Raw genomic sequence first — 25,492 nt, 5'->3', positions numbered from 1 at the left:
CAACCAGTTCATTCTAAAGGAGATCAAACCTGGGTGTTCATTGGAGGGACTGATGCTAAAGCTGAAACTCCAATACTTTGGCCACCTCATGCGACGAGTTGACTCACTGGAAAAGACTCTGATGCTGGGAAAGATTGGGGGCGGGAGGAGAAGGGGACGACAAAGAATGAGATGGCTGGATGACATCACTGACTCGATGGACATGAGTTTGAGTGAACTCTGGGAGTTGGTGATGGACAGGGAGGCCTGGCGTGCTGTGATTCATGGGGTCGTGGAGAGTCGGACACGACTGAGTGACTGAACTGAAGAGATGATGATAAGTGTAATTATTTGATAATGAAATATTCTAACATTTTCAAGATTTGGTTAAAAAAGGACAAGATATGGTTTTTAATTCCATATCACAACCAACCTTTAAGATTATTGAATTTTGATATAGTATCAAAGAAGAGTATCCACCATTATATGAAATAGCTCTCAAAATCTACCTCTGTCTTCTTACTGTGTATCTGTGTAAAACTGTATTTTCCTTATAAACTGCAACCAAAACAGCATATTGCAATAAATTGACAGAAGCAAATAAGAAAACTCAATAACCTCTATTAAGCCAAACATTAATGAGCTTTGCAAAAAGGTAGAACGGTGTCAGTTTTCTCACTATTTTTTTTTTGTTTGTTTTGGAATGTGTATTTTTCATTAAAGTATGTTATTTCTGTTAGCGTAATGAATTTTTGTTATTTTAAAGTCAACAAGTTTTAAAATTTCTCAGTTTCAGCTTCTAAAACAGTAAATATTCATAGATGTAACTCATGTAAACAAAAAGTTTTGGTAGGTTTAATGATCTTTCAGAGCGTAAAAAGATCCTAGGTTAAAAAGATCTGAAAACCATTGATTTCAGTTATGTTTTCAACATATGGTCTAGATTAGAAATCCATATATAGTTTAAATATAAAGCAAATAATTTTTAACCACCCCACCCCCGCCCCCGCCACCGAGTTTTCTTAGCATTGCCTTTGTTCTTTGGTTTCTGTCTGTCCAGAAATGCCCATAAGGAATCTTTGCCTCAAGATCTGCGCACTACCCTCCTGGGAGTAGGTACCAGCCACAGTTTCCTCCTACCTGAAGGGAGGGAGAGTCACTTGTGTGCCGTTATGGACAGAGTGTCATTGTCTCTTACATCTGGCTAACTCCTTTATAAGGAAAGAGGGACAGCTAGCTGGGGATATGATTGTTTGCGGAATGATTCAGTGTGTAAAACCTTTCTTATCTAGAGACAGAATTGCAGTTTGGAGGGAGTGTTTATGAGTTCATCATAAAGTGGCTTACCTAACGGTACTGCAGTCTATCAACAAAAGTTGTAATTATTTATTTAAAAAGATATTGTGGTAGTCTCTGGGAATGCAGTGGTGAGCAAAAGAGACAGCCCTTGACTGTCAAATTAAAATTTTACAAATGTAAAATTACGTGTGCACCTTGAGATGAAGTTGAAGGTCATGGGTAACAATGAAAACAGTTTAATGAGGAAACCACTTCTGTTTTAGAACACGTTTTTAAAATAACATCTTGTTGATGTTATTATTTTAAGTTCGATGTTGGGGCAATGAAGGATTAGAGATGGGTGTGAAATCCATGCTATTTTGACCCCTGCCTCTTTAGAACAGTGGAGGAGAGGCCCAGCTCCCTACCTGGTGTTCTCGCCTGATCCCCCCAAAGCTCCTGTCTTCTTTGCAGCTTCTTAACCTAACCCAGTCCAGGACTGTCACAGCCTCCCTTGTTGTCCCATGAGGTCTCACCCACAGTGAGAGACAGAGTAAACACACCTTTTCCTTGTATCCTTGTTTCTGCCACTACTGCCTTCTGAGGGATCTGTAAGGGTTCTATTTGTTTACAACGTGTCTATTCTTTAAGGCCACCCAGAGGCAAGTTTGGAGCAAGTTTGCTAGGCAAAAAAATAAAAGAGATAAGAGAAAGACATAGCTGAAATATCCCTCAGTGTATCCTACAAACACCCCTTTTGAAGGCATGGAAACCACATGCCCACAGAGCCTGCCTTGGGAATCTGTAGCCAGCTATGTTTTCAGAGGTTGTGGGAGGTAGAGTTTTCCTACTGTAGTGTTAATAAATATTCCAGAAATGCCAGGCATTGGTAGGGTGACCTGGTTTATGGAATTGGGAAAAAGCCACCTGGAAACCTATAATTCTTTTCCTGTTTTTTTACCCCTATGGTAAAATGTATGAAAATTCTGGGGGAAAAAAAATGAAGATAATCCTGAAGAAAACAATAAACCCAACCAACCAACAAACACTGTCAGAGTGATTTTTGGAATCTGTAAAAATAAAATATTAAATTCAATTTGAAGAACATATTTTTAAATATAGTAATTATGGAGGGGAAGGCTTTGGGGAGTAGAACTGTTTGCTCAATTAAGGAATATTGATTGCTCAATATAAGGACTTGTTGACTCTAAAATTGTCACCAAGAAATTTGTATTAAGGAGGAAGGCTTCTATAGCTATCAGTTCTTAGGGTAGACACAAAGTAGTACATTGAAGTTGACTAGCATTTTATGCGGAAAAGGCAATGGCACCCCACTCCAGTACTCTTGCCTGGAAAATCCCATGGATGAAGGAGCCTGGTAGGCTGCAGTCCATGGGGTCGCTAAGGGTCGGACACGACTGAGCAACTTCACTTTCACTTTTCGCTTTCCTACATTGGAGAAGGAAATGGCAACCCTCTCCAGTGTTCTTGCCTGGAGAATCCCAGGGACGGGGGAGCCTGGTGGGCTGCCTCTGGGGTCGCACAGAGTCGGACACGACTGAAGCGACTTAGCAGCAGCAGCATTTTATGAATTGTGTTCCTCTCTATATTGTACCAGAATATGTCCATGTGCCATCACAAAAGGGTTCTATGGTCATGTAAGTTTGAGAAATCATCTTATATATTCTCCCAATTGGATATTTATATGCATTAAAGGATAATAAAAACCCACAATAAAGAAAACTCATTTAACTTTGGTCAACACAACCTTATTCATTTCTTGGCAGGAGTCTCATGTCATGGAGCCCCTAGCTAATCTCCTATGGAAAAAGATTCCACAAAATAGTAGTTTAGGAAATGGTATAGGAGATAATTGAATATATTACCTCAATACTTTTGAGGGAAAGATTTAGCCAATCCAGAAAATTTTTCTAGTGGCTCTGAAAGAAGACTAAGGTAAATGCTGGCCTGTGTTGGTAAGGAATTTCCATTGTCTTTCACATCTGGCTACCTCCTTCATTGGAAAGATGAAGAGCCAGCTGGGCTTATGACAATTTGCCTGCGGGATTCAGTGTGCTAGAAGTCACAGCCAACTATTTTATCCTTCCCTCTAGACTGCAGATGAATTGTGGTCACGGCACCGTTCAATGTTTTTTTTACAGAAAAAACATTTTTTAAAATACTTATAGATTTTAAAAATGACCTACTATATCTATGGGGTTGCCTCACGTATTCATAGGCAGCACCAGTTATTTGTGGTCATGGAGCGAGGGAGCATGCCAGCATGTGTTCCTTTCTAGAGGGAGATGAAATGATTATCCCCACCAACTCTCAAACACACCCCTCCTTAGGAAAACAAACATTTGCAAGTTTATTTTATAAAATCCGCGTAGAACTTATATAAATACATTGTGACAGCAGCTGTCATACTGCATATATCAAGAAAGTGCTTTGAAATTTTATGCAAATACATGGGTGATGTATACACTACTGTGTACCCCAAAAGACTACACCATGTGTTCCTGGTGCCAAGGAAAACACGAATGTTCTCCAAGTAATTCAGAGGAAAAGTCACTGCAGCCTTGTACCTTTCACAGCCCTGTTCTCTGAGCCTGTGAAACTGACTTTGAATGGCTAATCCTAAAGCGCATAGGGTGGGAGTGAGAGTGCTGAAGGTTCATTTTTATCAGGAATTTTTATAGATTAAGTTCTGTGCTGGGTGCTTTAAGTACATTCATTCATAACATTTTCACAACAGCTTTGTAAGGAAAGTGGCATTGTTTAGTAATAAAATAACCAAGATGCAGATTACATAAATTACCAAGGTCACTCATTTGTTAATTTATGAGCTGACTTGGATTTACAGTTAATTTGACCCTACAGTGTTTGTAAGAACTAAACATTTAATGAGCACTTATTTGTGCACCAGACACTGAGCTAAAACCTTTACCTCCATCATCTGATTCTTTATATGAACTTGTGAGAATGGGTACAGGTTTTTGTTTTTTCTAATTTAAAGATGAAGAAATTGAAACATAGAGAAGTAAACTAAATTTAGTGCAAAGTAGCAAAGGATGGAACTGGGGTAGGAGAGGGCTCTTAACCCCAGGGCTTGTTCCTTTGAACTATGTGGATTTCCGGTTTTCCTTCTCTATTTAGACTCTGGAAACTGCCTGCTGTACTGAGTTCAAGGCGTGGGCTTCCCCAGTGGTTCAGTGCTAAAGAATCTGCCTACTAAGCAGGAGTCACAGGAGATGTGGGTTCGATTCCTGAGTAGGAAAGATGCCCTGGAGGAGAGTATGGCAACCCACTCCAGTATTGTGGCCTGGAGAATCCCATGGAGAGGAACCTGGCCGGCTACAGTCTATAGGGTTGCAGAGTCAGACATGACTGAAGTGACAGCACGCACGCACTGAGCTTAACACACAGGGAGACAGTGAAGGCTCGTGCCTTCATAAACTAGGATTTCATAATTTTAAAAAGTCAATATTTTCCTGCAGATTTTTGATTCATCACCCATTATCAGAAATTTGGTATCCATGTGCGTGGAAAAGGTTATTTCTACAACTCTAATAATAGACCACATTTGGGGTTTTGAGAGACTATTTCAGTGTAAAGACCTCACATCTAAGTATTAGATGAAAGGAATGGCCCCCTTATTAGGGTTTTCAGCTTTTTGTCCCAAACATTGGGATACATGTACATCTGATGCTCTCCTCCTTCATTCCTGTTACCCTTTGGAGTTAGGAATACTTGTGAGGCAAATCATTTAAAATATTTGCTAGGAACAATTTCAGTGCAATACTGCCCCTTTCATTTGCAAGCATTAAGAACTCTTCTGTTTTTCAAAGTAAAATTTATTAGACCCTTTGAGAACCATGGATTTTGAATCCATATGAATTTTGTGGTTGCCCAAGTTTCCCTAGCATGACATTTTTATTAAATGAGAGCAACCAGTTTTAAAATATTTATTTATTTGGCTACACTGAGCCATCATTGCAGCACACGGACTTTCTCTAGTTGCGGCTCTCAGGGGCTACTCTCTAGTTGCAGAGTGCGGGCTTCTCATTGTGGTGGCTTCTATTGTTGTTGCGAAGCCCTTGGTCTAGGTGAGGGGACTTCACTATTTGCAGCACTCAGGCTCAATAGTTGCAGCTTGCAGGCTCTAGACGGAGAAGGCAATGGCAAGCCACTCCAGTACTCTTGCCTAGAAAATCCCATGGATGGAGCAGCCTGGTAGGCTGCAGTCCGTGGGGTCGCTAAGGATCGGATGCGACTGAACGACTTCACTTTCACTTTTCACTTTCACACATTGGAGAAGGAAATGGCAACCCACTCCAGTGTTCTTGCCTGGAGAATCCCAAGGACGGGGGAGCCTGGTGGGCTTCCGTCTATGGGGTCACACAGAGTCGGACACGACTGAAGTGACTTAGCAGCAGCAGCAGCAGCAGCAGGCTCTAGAGTTTGGGCTCAGTAGTAGTGGTGCATGGGCTTAGTTGCTCCGTGGCATGTGGTATCTTCCCAGAGCAGGGATCAAATTTGTGTCCACTGACTTGGAAGTTAGATTCTTAATCGAACACCTGAGAACAGCCACCAGGTAAGGCCACCAGGGACACCCAAGAGCAACCATTTTTCAGGCAGAATTGATGCTAGAGAATGGAGCACTTGTGATTTCAACGTTAGGCCACTTGGGAGGATTTACAAAAGAAAAAGGGAGACTTGAACCTAAAGGCTATCCCAGGCTAAACTAGTTAAAGGTCAGTGAATCATGGTCTTTGTCCTACACTGCTGGAAACATCTTCCTAAAACAAAAGCGTGAAATAGTCATTGCACATGAGTATCTATAGGATGCATTTTAAGTAAAATGTAGGACATAAATGTATTTTCTACTTTAGCAGTTTTTTTTTGGGCGGGGGGAATGGAACCATTTTGTTGTCTCACCCACAGAATCCCTAAATAGACTTTATCAGATAGATACTTAGAAAACATAAGATGTTATGTCCTATCTAAAAAATTAAGAGAAATCCTTCATTTCAAGGGCAATATCTATAATCTATACACTTGAGCATATGCCAGACTCTCTTCAGATTACAAATATTTTCAACCAATCTGAATTAGCAATGTTCTGATCATGAGTTGGTCATATACTTTGAACTACTTGTTTATAACAGTTTTCTGAATTTGGCAACCAAACTTTAGTACTGGTTGATGAGGATCTTTCTGAATAGCATAGGTCAATTTAAAAAGTGACTTTCTGGATTTCACGGTTAAGAAAAGAGCTAGATGTTCCACCTTCAGTGTGTAAACTTTCACTCAATCTGCTTGTTTTTGAGACATTGCCATCATCCTCCCGTTGGTTTGGAAAAATAAAATGGTTGATATTTTTGAGTCACTTGCCTCCCTGAGTCTTCGATATTTGCCTTCCAGTACTCTGCTTCAGCACTGGTCTTTAAAGAGAGATGCTGCATGTATTCTGAGTTGCTTGTCTCTGGCCCACTCATCACTAAAGTCCTGACGGCTATTTTAAATGGATCGGCCTTCCCCTAGTTTCCAATCAAAGGTGACCTTCCATTCTTCTTCCATTAGTATCATAGGAACCATGGAAACTGTCCTTGGCTTTCATTGAAACATTTATGGTAATTCCAACAAGCAGCTGGCCTTCTGTTTTAGCTATGGCCTAAAAAGTCAGTGGGGTCGCTAAGGGTAGGACACGACTGAGCGACTTCACTTTCACTTTTCACTTTCACACATTGGAGAAGGAAATGGCAACCCACTCCAGTGTTCTTGCCTGGAGAATCCCAGGGACGGGGGAGCCTGGTGGGCTGCCGTCTATGGGGTCACACAGAGTCGGACATGACTGAAGTGACTTAGCAGCAGCAGCAGCAAAATAACTTGTCTTGAACTGTGGTCTTTTCTGTATCTTTTTCTGAAATAAGATACAATTGTTGTTCAGGTAGAACTTTCTTTTTTTTTCATTCCTTTTAATGGGGTTAAGGATTTAACCTTAACCTCTGCGTTGCTAGGCGTGTTGTCATAGTTACAGAGCTGTTGTCCACTCAGACCTCACACATGACCTGACAAACTTTCCAGCCAGCTGCCCCCTCACTGAGTTACCTACTCTCTTCCGGCTTCTCTGGAGCATGTTCTGGCCAAGACTATGAGACAATGCTTCTGAACCTCGCCTGATATTATCCCAGGAGAAGCTCAATTTAACATAACTCATTGTTTCTGCAAGAAGCCAAGCACTTTCTCTTTCTGCTTATGAGTCCATTTGCCAGAGAATATACGTATGCTTTGTCCACAGGTACTATTTTATAGTAGGTATTGCCAATGGTGATCATCTTCCTAGGTGGATGCCTAGTCTTCCTAAAAAGAGTTTATGATAGAGGAAATATCTCTTTTCTGCACTGGACAAGATTCCATCGTGTCTCATGTCTGTCTGCCATTGTCCCATCTGTTCCCCCCATTTTCCCAGTCACTCTGGTTCTCAGCCTGCCATGGCTACTGCATCCATCCTGTTTGACTGCACATTGCCACTGATATCATGGAGACCTCTGATCACCAGCAGTGTCATCTGAATTTTCCTTTCCATATGGTTTACTCAATTATAGAAATCCCAAATCAGTGGGCCTGTACTTGAATATTTCACAGTTCTTTTCAGCTTTACTTTCAGCACCTTTCTTCCTCAGGACCAACATGGGCATCCATGGCAGGAACTGGACTTGGGATAGCTTGAATGACAGATGCCAACTTAAATTCACAATAATTCCTTCCTTTTGTAACTAGACTCAGTAACTAGGGGATTCTGTTGTGCTGCATCTCTTCTTCCCTTAGGATAGAGTTTGCTGTCACAAGAAGACAAACAGGGTCACTTCTCTTCTTCACTGGAGTTGCCCAGACTTGTCAGAATGCGAGCTTTGGCTCAAGCTAGGAGCCCCTCATCACAACTATTTCCAACAGCCTCTACATTTCTTTTCCTTTGATCATATTGGGCCTAGATTATGATCATCCCAAGAGCTTGCCAAGATTGGGTTACATCCTGATTGTCTTAAAACACAAACTTAGAATCAGTTGACAAGACCAATACCCACAGGCATCACTAGTTTGAATGAATAGTGCTGGAACCCTCTAGTTTCTCTGGACAGTGTACCTCAATAGAGGCTAGAGTGTTTATAGGACTCTGTGGGTATTATATTTACAGCGTTTTAGATTTTATTAGAATTTTAGGGAATTGTCACTTGATACAAAGTAGAGAACTGTACGTAGTCATGTATACTGAGTGGAAATTTTGAAATTTTTCATTTAAAGATCACAGTGTCTAACATATAGAAACTCAAATGTTTGTTGCAGAGATGAACAAAAGCCAAAATGCTGTGACTCATCAACTCAGAAATTTAAGTTTAAATGTAATCTTTTTTCTGTAGTGTTTTCGGGTATATTATATTTATGAAAAATCTCAAAGACTTCTAAGTGCAATTTTGTCAATACTATAAAGGGATCCAGATATATCTTCATTAAGACTAATTCATTTTAAGGCAACAGATATTTTTAGACCTTAGGAAACGTTACTGGAGCACAAACATTTTTGAATTATTCCAGTTTTAACTGACAACTGTACAAGTAGGTGTGTAACTGAAAACCAAGCACTTCTGATGTTACTGTGGTCTAGCTGTGGAGCTGGGAGGAGAGAAGCACTTGAGGAAGACAAAAGGAAGATTAACCTAGCTTCTATCCTTAGTGAACTCTCAACCCAGTTTGGGCAAATAATAAATCCAAATGAAAGACTGTGGAAGCAAAATAAAACAATATGAAGCATGTGATATATTACATAAACTACTTCTGGTATCAAAACTTAAAGGTCAACAGAAAGGTTTGAGAAGAGCAGTCCATCAGCATACCGTGGGACAGTATTTCTAGAGACACTTGCCTCCAGTCAAAGGCTTTCGTTTGGCTTCCTCCTTAGCGCATAACCAGCTTTGCTGCAGTGCAGACAGCCTGGGGAACATGAAAAATGCCCTTACTCCTGCACAATGGTGTTATTTCCTTCCTTTCAGGAATGGCTCATAACTCACAGGAGGTGTGAGTTCTGAATGATCGGTCTTTTCATCTCCCTGGAAGTGGGCCAGACTGTAGATAAAGCGTTTGATGTGTCAGCGGTAGGCTTGTAACAGCTTTGACTACTTACATGATGATGAAAGGTTGAACTTTGATAAAAATGGCAAGAAAAGGAAAAGGGCTCGTTTTCTTTACTTTTTTTTTTTTCAGGACGGCAGTTGAAAAACGTCCTACCGGGGTGGTCTGGAAGGTGTCTGGGAATCTGAAACATCAGGAGGATGGTCTCCTGTGGATTTGTTTGTTTATTTGTTAATTGTTTCAGAGAGGGAACCCCCCCATGCTTGCCAGCAAGGCCAGATTCTCAGGGCCCTTATCGGCAAGTCCTACCTGTTTGTTCAGTGAGCCTTGGAAAGATGTGTCACATCCTTCAGGGCAGGTTACTGCTTATGCTCCAGTCATCCCTCAGCCCTCAGCTCCCATCTGCAGACACCAAATGAACTGGGCTGGCAGATCTGTTCTGATTCCCAGAGCTTTTTTATCCCTCGGGTTGCAGGGCATTTGCTCAAAGATCGCATTGGAGGTTGGTCCTCAAGGGTAGTCTTATCTTTCTGTTTCTAAAATGGACAAAGACGGGGAATAAAATATTTGTGGAAACTTCCAACCAGTTGGAATTTGCCTCAAACAGTATCCCAGTTGTTATCAGTGATTTGTGTGTCTGCCTGTGGGGAAAGCTGGGTTTGGGGAGGAGGAAGAAATTTGAAATTTTCTTTTTCAAAGCAGAAACGTTAAGGAAAAAACAAACAAACCCTGCGATTCAGCTAAGTGACAAGAACCAGGACTCAGAGAAAGACAGATGAATTTTTACCTTTGGATATGAGGCTTAAGCAAACACATAATGGAAACCCTCTTTTAAAATGGTGTTAGTGAAAAGAATCAACACATTTACATCACCTATTTATTTATGACTCTAATATTTGTTTCACAAAATTATGACCTTTGGCCCTGCCTCCACGTGAGCTTGAAGTCCACTTTTGTCTCTGTAGCTAGGCTGAACCTGGAGCCAGGCAGCTGCTGATAATAAGCCTAGAGCTGGCAACAGGGGAGGCCTGGTTGTGGTACCATACAACCCCAACCCCGCCCCCACCTGCACCCCCACACTGGCCTTCAGTTTCAGAAATCTCCTGCAGGTATTTCTGAACATGATGAATACAATCAGACTCTCTGGGGATCATCTGTCTGACCATCAGAGGACACTGAAGTCCCTGCAGGGCTTATTGTCAAGGGCCAGAGGGTGACAAATTGTACAACTTGGTGGGAACTTAAATATAGGGGCCCTGAAGAGACCTGTTGCAGACAGGATGATTTCCTCCTTGCTTAACATCCAAAATGTTCCTGAAGATGTCCATCAGCACCGATGATTGGCGTGTGACAATAAGAAGAGAGTGAGCAAGCTGAGAAACTCAGATTGTCTGAATGGAGTGTTCACCTTCTAAAAGGTAGAATGAAATAACTAGAGATGAACAGAGGGAGAGGAGCAAATGGGAAGTGAGGAACTTGTTCAGTTCAGTACCATATAACCAGGATTCAAACAGAAGTTCCTGGCTGTCTTCTCCTTTTTTGTAAAACACGGGAAAAACTAGCTTGTTCAGGGAGGGAAAAGCTGATAGGAAGGTTTTTGTGCGTTTTATTGACATTAGAGCTGAAACATTGCATCTGGTGCTACACAGTGAAATGAAATGTCATTTCTTTAATAATAACTTTGGTAGGCATAATAATGTGCTCTCTGACCATCGAGATGTTCACATCCTAATCCCCCAAACCTGTAACTGTCGCCTTATATGGCAAAAGTAACTTTGCAGATATGATTTCAGTTAAAGATGTTTCCAGTAGTCATGTACAGATGTAAGAGCCGGACCATAAAGAAGGCTGAGCACCAAGAATTGATACTTTTGAATCGTGGGGTTGGAGAAGACTCTTGAAAGTTCCTTGGACAGCAAGGAGATCCAACCAGTCAATCCTAAAGGAAACAACCCTGAATATTCATTGAGAGGACTGATGCTGAAACTGAAGCTCCAATACTTTGGCCATCTGTTGCGAAGAGTCGACTCATTGGAAAAGACCCTGATGCTGGGAAGGGTTGAGGGCAGAAGGAGAAGGGGGTGACAAAGGATGAGATGGTTGGGTGGCCTCATCGACTAAATGGACATGAGTTTGAGAAAACTGTGGGAGATAGTGAAGGACCGGGAAGCCTGGTGTGCTGTAGTCCATGGGGTCACAAAAAGTCGGACACAACCGAGCGACTAAACAACAACAAAATGATGTTGAAATGGAGAGATTATCCTGGATTATCTGGATGGGCCCTTTTTTCAAGAGTCCTTAAAATGGGAAAGTGGAAGGGTCAGAGTTAGAGGAGACATGATGATGGAAGCAAGGGCCAGGTTCAGAGAGAGATTTGAAGACACTAATGATGGTTTTGATGACGGAGAAAGAAGACCAGGAACCTTGAAGTTGGAAGAGACAAAGAAACAGATTCCTCCTGGGAATCTTTAGAAGGAACACAGCCCTGCCGACACTTTGATTTTAGCCCAGTGAAATTGATTTCAGACTTCTAATCTCCAGAACTGTAAGATAATAAATGTGTGTTATTTTAAGAAACCAAGGCTGTGTGATAATTTGTTAGATCAGCAATAGGAAACCAAAACAATAATATGAGCAACAGTACGACTGGACTTGGAAACATTAATTGATGGGAAAAATGAAAGGAATTTGGTTCAGGCTTGATTCTTAAGGCAGGCCTTGATTTTCTGAATAGGCAGTGAAGAAAGAAAAAGGTTTTGTTTTTATCAGCCCAGTGGATACTTCTCAGAGGTCATTGTTTGCTCAAGATTTTCATGGGACAAAATAAGTACTGTGGCCAAACTTTGCAGACATACCTTTGACTCTCTGTGTGTGAAGTTGAGTTTTATTTTATAACTTGAAAACAAAAACCCATGCATAGCATTATGTTCAGATTCTTGGGGAAGAAAGTCTCCAGGATCCATACAGATGGTGATGATAAAGCCCGAGTTGGACTCAGCAGAGATGCCTCAGAGAAGCGTAATTCAACTCCATCAACCTCAGTCACCCATTCCTGCCGTCCTTTCCATCAGCATGAGTAAAAGTAGCCTCTAGCCACTGAGGTGAAATGGGGCCTGATTCTTCTCTCAGAGAACTCTTCAACCTAAAAAATGTTCTCCATCATTCAGAACACACGTCTTAATCACATGCTATAAGCTATGATGTGCGCTAGCTGTGATGAACTCACAAGATAATTATGACTTAATCCCCACTTGATGGAAACTCCTGTTAGTGAGGCATCTGCAAAGTGTGGTGCCTTGGACAGCAGCATACAAGTTGGCTGGGAAAGTTATCAAAAATGCAGGTTCCTGGATTGTGGCTGGAGAAAACATTGGTCTAGTGTAGTAGTTCTCAGCTTGAATTGATTTTGTACCCCAGCATCATTTGGCAGTGTCTGGAGACATTCCTGTTTATTGCAACCAGGGGATGAAGGGGGATACTGGCATCTAGTGAACAGAGACCAGGGATGCTGCTAAACATTCTACGATGCATATGATGGCCCCCTGAAGCAAAGACTTAAAACATCAATAATGTCAAAGTTGAAAAGCCCTAGGCTAGTGTTGAGTCTCACAAACACACACATGTACACACACACGTACACACACCCACAAATTATTTTAGCATGTGGTGGTAGTGGTTTAGTCACTCAATCGACTCCAACTCTTTACGACCCTATGGACTATACATATATATAACCTGTCAGGCTCCTCTGTCCATGGGATTTTATAGCATGTAATATAAACATATATGCCAGTGTATTGTGTGTGTATATGTGTATGTGTGTGTGCATTCATATATACCTTTCTCTTGCCCATTCTAGTGGGCCTGTGAAAGTAAAAGTTGCTCAGTCGTGTCCACCTCTTTGCAACCCCACGGACTGTAGCCTGCCAGGCTCCTAAGTCCATGGAATTCTCCAGGCAAAAATACTGGAGTGGGTTGCTGGTTCCTTCTCCAGGGGATCTTCCCAACCCAGGCATCGAATCCAAGTCTCCTGCACTGCAGGCAGATTCTTTACCGCCTGAGCCACCAGGGAAGCAGGTGGCATCTCTGCTTTTGTCCACTCTCCTTCCTTCCCTCAGCCTCACAGCTCACCTGCTGCCTCTCTTCTGTGTTGATTTTTGATTCCACACTGGCCAAGAACAGGGGAAGCCAAGTACTAAGTCCTTCAGCCCTGAAGTAGCTGTCATGCTCCGAACTTTATAAAAATAAATTTCCAGGTTGAAGAGAGACATGGATAAAGATACCCATTTCTTTGGGGGAAGTTTTTTAACCAATTTGTAATTCAGATTTGGTGCTCTGTTCCCAGATTTGCTTTATACCACTGGTTGTTGTGATGTAAAAATTGTGAGTCACACGTGAGCTCTTTGTACCCATGATTTACTTTTTCCTTACACTAGCTCCTTCAGTTTTTCCTCTTCCCTCGTTCTCACCTCCATCTAGAATCAATGGAGAAGTCTATTTTCTTCAGAGTTGAATATTGTTTAAAAAAAAAATTACTCTCAAAACAACAAAAAGAATCTCTCTCAAATGTGGTTGTGTGTAGCTGACTGGTCTTAACTGGTTAAAAATGCACTACTGTGCTTCCCACCTCCTGTTAGGTGGCCGCGATCTGTTTCCTGGTCAAGGAATGAGTGCTACAGAACAGTTTCCAGCCCCCAATTCCCAGCAGACCTCAGGGATGGGAGAAGCATCCCGCATGCACATGGCTATGGTTTTATCATCTTGCGCTCATTACTATATTCAGGAAGATACTTTTTAAAAAAAATTATGCAACAAAACTGTTGCTTTAGGGTAAACTTTGACACAAAGTAATTGTGTTCTTGACTAAATCAACTAAAAGAAAACAGACCTGGGATAAGTTCCATGTCTTTCTTTTTAAAACGACTACTTTTGGAGAAGCACTTGCATAGGCAATAGAAACAAAGGATCACCTCTAAAGGACAAGTTTACCTTTTCAAGGAATGGGCAAATGGTAGAAACCGTAACTCTCCAGTATCATGGATGTTCCTAGCTTTTCTTGTTGATCAAATGGGAATACAGTCATTAATCCCTACGCATTTTGACCATTTAGACATTTTCAAACATTAGACAAAATACATGGATACTAGGACTCATACCATCTTTAAAAATTGAAGTTGAGGGATGCTTTTTGAAATATTGGCACTAACAAACATTTAGTTGGTACCCAAATTATGCAAAACCCAAGGAGACACAAAGGTAAGGGGATGCAGACAGCCCTGAACTCTGCCATCCGTCTCATCAGCATCTTGTAGTTGAAGTGCTCTGAAAAATTTACCTGGATTCTGGAGCCCATTATGTGTGATGGTTCTTCCTTTCATTCATTGGATCTTTACTGGGGTGTTTCCTTGAGACTGATGAAGGATATTAGGCTCAGAGGACTGGTTCTTGCCCATACCATAGTATAGCTTAGAGGCAAAACCAGTGTTGTCTGTCAGGGTTAAATGTTTATGTGTGTGTCAAAAGTACCAGGGGTACAGATGAGAAAAGAAAAGATACAGGATTACAGAGGAGGTTGTTGGGAATTGAAAGGGTCTAGAAGAGTGAGAGTTGGACTGTGAAGAAAGCTGATTGCTGAAGAACTGATACTTTTGAACCGTGGTGTTGGAGAAGATTCTTGAGAGTCCCTTGGAATGCAAGGAGATCCAACCAGTCCATCCTCAAGGAGATCAGTCCTGGGTGTTCACTGGAAGGACTGATGCTAAAGCTGAAACTGCAATACTTTGGCCACCTCATGAGAAGAGTTGACTCATTGGAAAAGACTCTGATGCTGGGAGGGATTGGGGGCGGGAGGAGAAGGGGACGACAGAGAATGAGATGGCTGGATGGCATCACTGACTCGATGGACATGAGTTTGAGTGAACTCCGGGAGTTGGTGATGGATAGGGAGGCCTGGTGTGCTGTGATTCATGGGGTCGCGAAGAGTCGGACACAACTGAGTGACTGAACTGAACTGAGAAGAGAAGAGAAGAGGCTTGAAATAGACCTGAGTGAAACCTGGATTTCCATAGGGGTCAGTGATGGGGGCAGAAGGGAATGATGCATGTATGAAGAAGAGAGAAGACGTAAGATATATATGGGAACAGGAAATAAGATACACTGGAATCCCCTCTCTGTGTCAGTGTTGGAAGGAAAGGAGATTGGAGAAAAGATTAGGGGGTATCTTGACAAAGTTGCTTCACTGGGGTAATAAAGAACTGATGCATCCAAGTGTTAACGTGATAAAATTTATTTCTTTCTCATTTAACAGTTCCTTGCAGGTGTTTAGTGGGTAGGCTTCCATATGGTGACTCAGGGAATCAGGCTCTTCCATGTTATTGCAAAATTCTTGAGAGCATGGTACCTTGTTGTTCTATCACTCAGCTGTGTCTGACTCTGTGAACCCATGAACTGCAGCACACCAGGCCTCCCTGTCCTTCACCGTCTCCTGGAGTTTGCTCAAACTCATGTCCATTGAGTCAGTGATGCCATCCAATCATCTCATCCTCTGTCGTCCCTTTCTTCTGCTTTCAATCTTTCCCAGGGTCAGGGTCTTTTCCAATGAGTCGGCTCTTTCCATCAGGAGGCCAACGTATTGGAGCTTCAGTATCAGCATCAGTCTTTCTAATGAATATTCAGGATTGAGTTCCTTTAGGATTGACTGGTTTGATCTCCTTGAAATTCAAGGGACTCTCAAGAGTCTTCTCCAACACCTCAGTTTAAAAACATCAGTTCTTCAGCGTTCAGCCTTCTTCAGTGTGAGAGATTTCTGTCTACCTCCCACTGGCCACCCCTAACAGTAAGGGAAACTGGGAAATACAGATTGGCTCTGTGTCAGGAGGAAAAAAAAGATTCTACTGGGCACCTAGTCATTTTTACATGGACTTTTAGCTTGAGTGGGTTGAACTTTCTCCTGAATGTTATGGTTAAGTCATCCTCCACCTTAACATGTGGACATACTCTATAAAGAATGATTTTTTGGTGTGTTATATTCACTGCTAGTAATCCCAACATATGGTAAGCCTTGAATAAATCTTAGCTCAAATAATGAAACAGTTATGGATGCTGGATAAGAGTCTTGAGATATTGAACCTTGCAGGATGGACTTGTGGAAAGAAAGCTGAGGCAGGTAAGTTAATTAGAAAGCGATGGTGATAATCTGATAGAGTCTATTTAGTGTAATTACAGTAGGAATTAGTGCACTTTTAGAACCAGAAATGTTTGCTTCTGCTTTTTTAACTTTCTTAGTTTACGGCAAAGCCCTGGCTTATAGTTTAGCCAGAGTCCCTGCTGAGTTGAAATCATAGAAGCAGGTTGTGAGCTGAAAGGGCCTGGGACTTTCTTTGGAGGTATTAATTGGAATGCAGCCTCGGGACTTGGGCTATGCCACAATTCTGCAACCCAAACAAAATAAAACCTGACCAAAGCAGCAAACTTAAATTGGAGTTCAAGTTACTTTAAGGGACTCTTGGGAGACACAAACTGCAGTTGTCTTATGTATGCAAAATTCACTCTTTGACCTTATTGTAAGGAAAATTACTGGAGTGCACACAGTCTCTGGCCAGCTTTCCAGTGTGTTGGACAAGTTAACGGCCATGCAACTATGCAATATTTTTCTTAAATTTTAATTTTAAAATATGCTTGAAAACTAGATGCTGATCCAACAAGAACAGAGAATATTGATGAAAAGAATACATTCTCTGTGCACCTAAGAGAAGCCGACATCCAGGCAACCTTGTGTAGCCCAAGGCTTCGAGATTTGAGGAAGTTAAAAGCTAAGGAGGGCCTTCTGCCTCCCTCTTGATTTTACTTTTGTGGTTTATGTATAAGCCAGGGCATACCTCAGAGTGTGACCAAGACTCAGGTTATGCGCCTCTGAAGTCTGAAGGCTTGAGGCAACAGGTACTTTTGAGGGTCTACTAGTTTGGTTTCCAGCTCAAATCCTAGAGAAGCCAATTCATTGAAATGTCATTTGCTTAGTGATTGATCTACCAAATTTACTGATTTAAACTGAATTATTCACAAATTTGATAGTAATTCATATTGCACCGGATAGTTTTCACTTGAGCCTTGCAAAGCTGTTGAATGTAAAGATGAAGTCTGAAAGGTGAAGGGCCAGGGTCCAGGATTATACAGTCAAGTGAGGAGACTCACTGAGAACAGCTCGGGATTCCTGGGAGATTTTTGGTGATTCGTACTGATCTGGAAATAATGTAAAAACCACAGAAGGACTTTTTGTGGTATTTTTGTGTGTTTTCTATTGGTTTGGGGAAGAAGCCAACCTTAAAGTGGCTTAAAAATAATAAATATTTAAAAAGACATAACATGCTCTACCCTTTTCATCTGTCCCTAGCAAAAAATAAAACTTGCATAATGAAAATGGCAGGAATAGGAAGGGAAAGCAGAAACAACAGGTGACAGTGCTGTGCTGGGATGGGAATGAATAGGATCCAGACGGCTAATGTCTGGTGTTAATACAGAAAGTACTGGAGAAGGTGTGAGGAAACGCTATGAGGGAATCTTTCCCTTGTGAGGCCCAGGACTCTTTGAGGCGTGAGTTGCTTATTTCCTGAGGCCTCTCAAGATAAAAATTCCAGGCTTGAGGCAACGGGTACTTTTGAGGCTCTACTAGTTTGGTTTCCAGCTCAAATCCTAGAGAAGCCAATTCATTGAAATGTCATTTGCCTAGTGATTGATCTACCAAATTTACTGATTTTTTTTTTTTGGTAAAGAAAAAAAAACTGAATTATTCACAAATTTGATAGTAATTCAGCACCGGATAGTTTTCACTTGAGCCTTGCAAAGCTGTTGAATGTAAATTGACTGGAAAGCCCTATTTTTTTTTTTTGTCATGGCTTTATGGGATTCAGTTACAAGTTGCTGAGGCTGGAAAAACAGGCATCCCTGCTAAGGCATGGAGAAAGGAAGTTGGCAAGCTCATCTTCACGTCTTGGAGGGGCGAGAGATACTAATGGGCAGAGAAGCGGGGGATACTGAGGACCAGAAGGAATGGGTGTCAGAGGTGATGGCTGCTGGAGGCCAGAAAGGGTTGAGAATGAGAGACAGTGAAAGATCTGAAGACTCCAGAACGTTTTCCGAGGCTGCTGAAGTCTTTTTAATATCAGTCATCATAAACCTTCTACTTGATTCATAGAAACAGATTAGTTTAGCTGAGTGACTTCAGTGAAATGGTTCTTCTGAATGTTGGCTTCCAGGGTATTCATTTTCAGCAGATTGACTAACTTCCTCAAATCTGAGCCTTGCTAAGTCGTTCTAGCAACACCTTTAAGGAGTGACCAAAAGGGAAGTCTTCCTGGAGGAAGCTTTACTGCAGGACTAGAAAGATGAGGGTCTGAAAGAGGAAGACACATCTCAGTAAAACCCCCAAAGTTGCTTTGTTGCCTTGGGCTTGGAAAGAGAGGCCAACCTGTCTGGATTTGCCAGAGACATTTCCTGGTTATAGTACTGAAAGCCTCAAATCTCAGCCAGACTGAGAGGGTTGCTTGGTCTTAAGAGCCAAAATGCTCAGGTGGCTCAGACGGTAAAGAATCTGCTTGTAATGCAGGAGACCAGGATTCAGTCTCTGGGTTGGGAAGATCCCCTTGGAGGAGGGCATGGCAACCCACTCCAGTATTCTTGCCTGGAGAAAGTCATGGACCGAGGAGCCTGGTGGGCTACAGTCCATGGGGTTGCAAGGAGTCTGACAAGTCTGAGTGACTTTCACTTTCACTTCAAGAAGGAAAAAAGATAAAGAAAGGTGGTGGTGGCGGTGAATGGGGAGAGGTGATGCTGTACCCATCGCTTTAGGGGCAGTCTTCTCGTGGGTACAATTCATGGCATCTAAGGGGAAGAGCACGGGATGCATAGGGGCAGTTGCCCAGGTCTGAGCAATCACCCTGGGACCAACCCGAGGAAAGGCCTAGGTTTGTTCCAGATAGTTTGGTTAGACACTATATATATGCACGTACTTTTCTAAATGTGCTTTTTTCTCCTTCTCTTTTCTTTAGGGAGGCAGGACACAGTGCGCGAGAGAAGTCTGTCCCATTCTCTCCTGTCCTCAGCACCTTAGCCACATTCCCCCAGGACAGTGCTGCCCCAAATGTTTGGGTGAGTGATTGTTTTCAGGTCAAAGAACAATGTAATTTATTCTGGGAGTTTCTGTTGAGAGTCGTCCACTTTGTTGTCTTGAGGTTCTCAAGTTGTGCTGTTTCATGGCTTCCTAGAGACAACACCTTCTTCTGATTACCTGAGTGTAAGGTGTGGTGGCTCAGTAGGTAACAAATCCACCTGCAATGCAGGAGACCTGGGTTTGATACCTGGGTCAGGAAGATCCCCTGGAGGAGGAAATGGCAACCCTCTCCAGTATTCTCGCCTCAGAAATCCCATGGACAGAGGAGCCTGGCGGGCTATGAGACCATGGGGTTGCAAGAGTTGGGCACAGCTGAGAGACTAAACCAGCACCAAGGTGTGTACAAGGGTTTATCTCACTTCTGAGCCGCCCCAGAACTTTCTTTTCTTTTATCTTCCCCTGTAGTTGTAAACCTGGTATACCAGGAACCCTGGGATAATAGCCTCTTATGGGGAGAATGGTACTGAGGAAACCATCTTTAATTGGACATTTGATTAGTAGAAATATATTTTTGTGGGGAGGACAACATTGAGAAACTGACATTTAGGAGGAATGTATTTTAAAGGCATGTGAGGACTTCCCTGGCAATCCAGTGGTTAAGACTCTGTGCTACCAATGTGGGGGGTTGGATGGGGGATGGAGGCAAGGGTGTGAGGGTTCAATCTCTGATCAGGGAACTGAGATCGCACATGATTCAAAGCATGCCCAAAAAAGAAAAATAAGTAAATAAAGGCATATGAAGTAAACAGATGGAGGAATAGAGTGTTATTTTAGAGGCAAAAACATGCAGGAGGATAACGTGCCTCAAACAAGAGGTTTGGAAGGGAATAATGAATAACTCAATAAAAAAGAGGATTAACTATTCCTTTTTGAGCAATTATTATGTCCTAGGTACCATGTGAAAACTTCAGGAACTTCTTTCTCATTTAATTTTCTCAAGAGTCTGTGACATACAGGTGCTAAGTATAGAATTCTGATGTGTATTATTAATATAGGTACCATGATTAGTTTTGTGCTGAGAAAGAAGTAGAATTCCTAGAAGGTAGCATGGCTAGTGAGCTACGGAGTTGACTCCTGAACCTGAGTCTCTGATTCCCAAGCCCACGATTTAACCTGCTGCTCCTCAGCTTTCCAGGTAACGTGGGGAGCAGCACGCATGTTACTGCCTGAAGAGAAACACCCTGGATGGAGGGTCTCTAGAGCACGGAATCCTTTGGTTTCTGTTCGTAATCTATATGTCAGCTTCTTCCATGTGGCCTTTAGGTCATTGAGTTGATTGAGTTTGACTGTTTAAGATTCAGATAAAAGTATCTTGGTCCATCAAATGAATGCAATAGAATATCCAGCATCCCCACCAGTGTCTGCAGGGATCCTTGGCAGGGGGCTTATATTTTCTCTAGTCACCGCTGGCTTTGTGTTTTCGCTCCTGCTGCTTTTTTCTATTTGTTCCCTGCCTCTTCCTCTTTACCTCCTCCTTCTCATCCCTTTTTTGGTTCCTCTTCCTTTCCCGCCTCCATCTGCTTCTTCAGCATCATTGTGTCCTTTCGGGAAAACCTCCCCGCCCTGTCTTTTCGCATTCTCTGGTGCTATTGAATCAAGGCTTGTGCAGGGGATTTCGCTGAAGGTTTACAGTAAGAGGCTGATTACTTTTCAGGGAAGCACAGTGAGTAACAGAAACGGAAATATTAAGCTCGCTTTGCTCTTAAAGGGTCTCAGCTGCTTTGCCTTTAGGAAACTATCACTGTTTGTCTCTTCTCTGTGGATTCCAGCCTCCAATCCTTATTGTCCACACTCTTTCCGTGAATCTTCTGTCTTTTCTGTCATACTTTGCTTCCTCCAACCGAAACACCTGTTGATTTATGTTTATCATTCCCAGCTTATCATAGCCATACCCTGAAGTCTGTCTTTCTACAACTGAATTGGCCAATAAAGGTATCTTGTTAAATGAAGGCAGCTTTCTCTTCTTTGAAGGATTCTGCTGCTAACTCTTCATCCAATAATGTTTGCCTTCCTTCTGTGTACACACACGCAAACACACACACACACACACACACACACACACACGCACCTGCTTTTAAAGTAATTTCATAGATATTATCAGAACAAAGGAGGATTGTTTAGACATGACTGACCGATGGCATTTCCACTGATGTGTGTGCTTCTTGGGTTGCCCATGTGTGCTTGTGCCCCCGGAAGAGAAGTAGCCAGTTCACTGTTGTTGAAATCATCATGCTGTGGGTCATGGTGGAAACAGGGCCCCATCTAAGTGAGAAAGTCGTCCCAGAGGAGGTGTGGCTTGGGGCCTCAACTTGAAGATAAGTAGGCTTGCCTAGAGAATCTTGTGGACAGGAGACTGGTGGGCTGCTGTCCATAGGCTCTCCCAGACTCGGACATGACTGAAGCGACTTAGCATGCATGCATGCATTGGAGAAGGAAATGGCAACCCACTCCAGTATTTTTGCCTGGAGAATCCCAGGGATGGAGGAGCCTGGTGGGCTGCTGTCTATGGGGTCGCAAAGATGGACACAACGGAAGCGACTTAGCAGCAGCAGCAGCAGGCTTGATTAAAGCTCTGAAGCTGGTATCCTGGATATGCTGAGTCAGATCAGATTCTCATATGAACAATGACTGTTGTATTGAATGCAGATTTTTCTGTCCGTTTGTGGTCATAAGTTGGACTACAAAAGGAACAGCAAGTCTTAGGAAACTAAAAAATCCTTATTCTCCCAAATGAGACCTTTACTGCTGGGCTAAGCCCCAGCGGAATAAAGTGGAAATGGCTTAGATTATGCTATACATGGAGTCTCTGAACAATTCTTTTGAATGTTTTATCTTATTTTGAGCCATGAGGATTTTGGGATTTAGGTAAGATTGTATGTTCTTTGACAGTAGAAAGAAACATACCCACACAACAGAAGACAGGAAAAAAAAAGGAGCGGGGGGACAGAGCAATGCTTAGTAGATGCTGAAATTTTAGACTAATTAGACTTTTGGATTTTTGGACACTGATTTGCTGTTCAATTTTCCCTTCAGCAGGATTCATTCACATGACATACCCCTGCCTTTTGCACTGTTTTCCTCTCTTTTCTCATTTTCAATGACAGTCTCATCACAAGTTTATATAGAGCACCCGATGCACCTCTTAGAGTCACATGGCCCACGATCATATTTGAATTATATGTGCTGTGTGCTCAGTTGCTCAGTTGTGTCTGATTCTTTGCGACCCCATGGACTGCAGCCCATAAGGCGCCTCTGTTCATGTGGATTCTCCAAGCAAGAATACTGGAGTGGGTTGCCATTTCCTTCTCCAGGGGATCTTCCTGACCCAGGAATTGAGCCCACATCTCCTGAATTGGCAGGTGGATTCTTTACCACTGTGCCACCTGGGAAGCCTTTCTGAATTATACCACCTCTAATAATGATAATACTTCTCTGCCATTGGTCATATTTGTGCAGGGAGATTAAACTCAAGCCTTTTTTGTTCAGTAGTCTACTGAGGTATCAATCTACCAGTCTAACTATAATAATATAATAATATATATAATAAAAGACATGACAAGGCAAACCATGTTATCACAATTTGAAACAAATACTCAATTGAAGCAAGGCTATTTTTAATTCTTAAAGGACAGAACTATATCTTTGATGGCATAATATAGAGGACAGTGTTTAAAGCAGTGAAAAATAATGTCACCATCATTTTTGTAGTAAATTTTAAAAACATATCTGCTTAGGGGTGTTTCTTATACTTTATAGAGTGTCCTAAATCAAGGTGTGATATGACAGGTGTAATTCTGATGGGGTGGGTGGCCTGCACACAGATTTCTGATGCTTCAGACAACCCTTGGGAGTTACCTAGAGGAAGACCTAGAGAAAAGATGAATTCTGTATTTTTCAGGTAATCCTCTGATTTAATCTGTAAATTTTTACAAACTTCAAAAGACTTAGAACCTGAGTATACACAGAAGAATGCCTGTTTCAGTTGGGATATTGCTGTTAGGTGCACATACAGTCATTATGCTAAATTTTATCTAACCATAGAAAATTTTTTGATGGTATACTTTCAAAAACTTTTTTATGGTTAGATAAAATTTAGCATAATGACTGTCTGTGCAACTAACAATTAGCAATATCCCAACTGAAACAGGCATTCTTCTGTGTATACTCAGGTTCTAAGTCTGGGCTTCCCTGGTGGCTCAGAGGTTAAAGCGTCTGCCTCCAATACGGGAGACCAGGGTTCGATCCCTGGGTCGGGAAGATCCCCTGGAGAAGGAAACGGTAACCCACTCCAGTATTCTTGCCTGGAGAATCCCATGGATGGAGAAGCCTGATAGGCTACAGTCCACGGGGTCGCCTAGAGTCGGACACGACTGAGCGATGGAACGGAACGGTATACTTTAGCACTGACATTGTAGTTAGAGATGGTAATGTGTTATAGGGAGGAGGCATTTTGATATCATTTTATGACAAGTGAACTAAGTCAGGCCTGGAGAAATCAAGCTCAAGGTCACCTGGGAGTCTGTATGTGGGACCCAAGTTAAAATTATCACAATCATCTTTTGAGGCAAGTTTGCTTCTTATAGGGAGAACTAAACTAATGATTTAATTCTACATCTATACTGTATCCCAACTTTGAGGTTGACTCTTAACGGGAAGATGCCATTTTTCTTGACACTTACTAACAGTAATTCCAACAATTCTAATTCCAAGAAAAGCATTTCATATGTGTTTATAGATACCTCAGCATGTCATTTGGTCTCCAAAGAAATAGAGATTGCTTTTAATCTTTTTACAGGAAGAGTGTGGGTATAAATCTTATGCATGATGATTAATCTTTGACTTCTCAACTTAGTCCTTAATTGAAGTAACATTTCAGAGATATTTTTATGTGCTCCAGGGAGTAGAAACTCAAATACTGAAAGAAAGGAGGAAATTGGATTACACTCTTTATTTGGGGTTGATTTTTTTCACCTTTTGGGTCACCAATCAAATCCTTACATCAGGGAAAACCAAGGTAATTCTGCAAGAGGTGTGACGCCTGTGGGAGTTTGAACCGGGTATGTGGAGCTGGATTCTTCCTCTGTGTGATCTTTGAGTTAGCTTCACCCTTGATGCCAATGAACTTGTCATTTCTTCAACTGAGATACTATCTCATTAGTTTTTCTTTTTGCTCATCCTAGTCTTCTTTGGATATTTTGACTTCTCCTTCCTCTTCCCTGCCAACACCCACTTTCTGGATAATTTTCCTCATTCTTTAACATACAGCTCAGGCAGCACATCCTCCAAAAAGTCTTTTCTGTCCTCCCGGTCCACACAGTTCCTAGATTGGCTTCTTTCGAGAACTGACTGTCTTATTGTGTTGAAGTCATCTTTTGTGGGTTTGTTTCCCCAGTAGACTAAGCTCCACTGGGACAGGATGTCTTAGTCATTCTCGTTCACTAGGATGAACTCATAATAAAGATTTGTTGAACTCACAAGATTCAGTGTGGAATCAAACTCTAGCAAAAACTCTTTGAAGTCATGATTCCTGGGAATCCCCTAGAAACATGTGACCTATGGCTCTGTATTTGTGCACTAGATTTCCCTGGTCTTGTGGGAATGTTTAACAGTCCTGTGCTATAATTGCTGATGATGAAGTGGGACAATCCTGACTTCTGTCTTGCTAACACTATGCCGTTGCTTCTTTCTAGGTCAAAGGAAAGTGTTTGACCTCCCATTTGGAAGCTGCCTCTTTCGCAGTGACGTTTATGACAATGGGTCCTCTTTTCTCTATGATAACTGCACTGCATGTACCTGCAAGGTAAGATGGTTTTGAGGGGCTGTGGCCCAAAATGGATAGCATTTTGGTTTTAATGTTAACGTGATAGCCAAACATAATAATGTGCTATTTATGGTAACGAGACATTACTGATGCCACTTTAGCTATAAAATTATACT

At 41.9% G+C, this 25,492-nt stretch overlaps 1 protein-coding gene across 1 annotated transcript in view; it reads left to right on the top strand.

The window, feature by feature from the left end:
- Nucleotides 1–25,492, top strand: part of BMPER (BMP binding endothelial regulator) — a 261,662-nt gene that overhangs the window by 130,118 nt on the left and 106,052 nt on the right. Inside the window, exons 7-8 of the mRNA XM_055420892.2 lie at nucleotides 19,434–19,533; nucleotides 25,246–25,355. Coding sequence (XP_055276867.1) covers nucleotides 19,434–19,533; nucleotides 25,246–25,355 — 210 coding nt within the window. The remainder of the gene's footprint in view (nucleotides 1–19,433; nucleotides 19,534–25,245; nucleotides 25,356–25,492) is intronic.

This window comes from Moschus berezovskii, chromosome 3, assembly GCF_049115385.1.
Source record: "Moschus berezovskii isolate FMDL1 chromosome 3, NW_MosBer_1.0, whole genome shotgun sequence".
NCBI classification, from domain to species: Eukaryota; Metazoa; Chordata; class Mammalia; order Artiodactyla; family Moschidae; genus Moschus; species Moschus berezovskii.
This window is presented reverse-complemented; position numbering and strand designations above follow the sequence as displayed.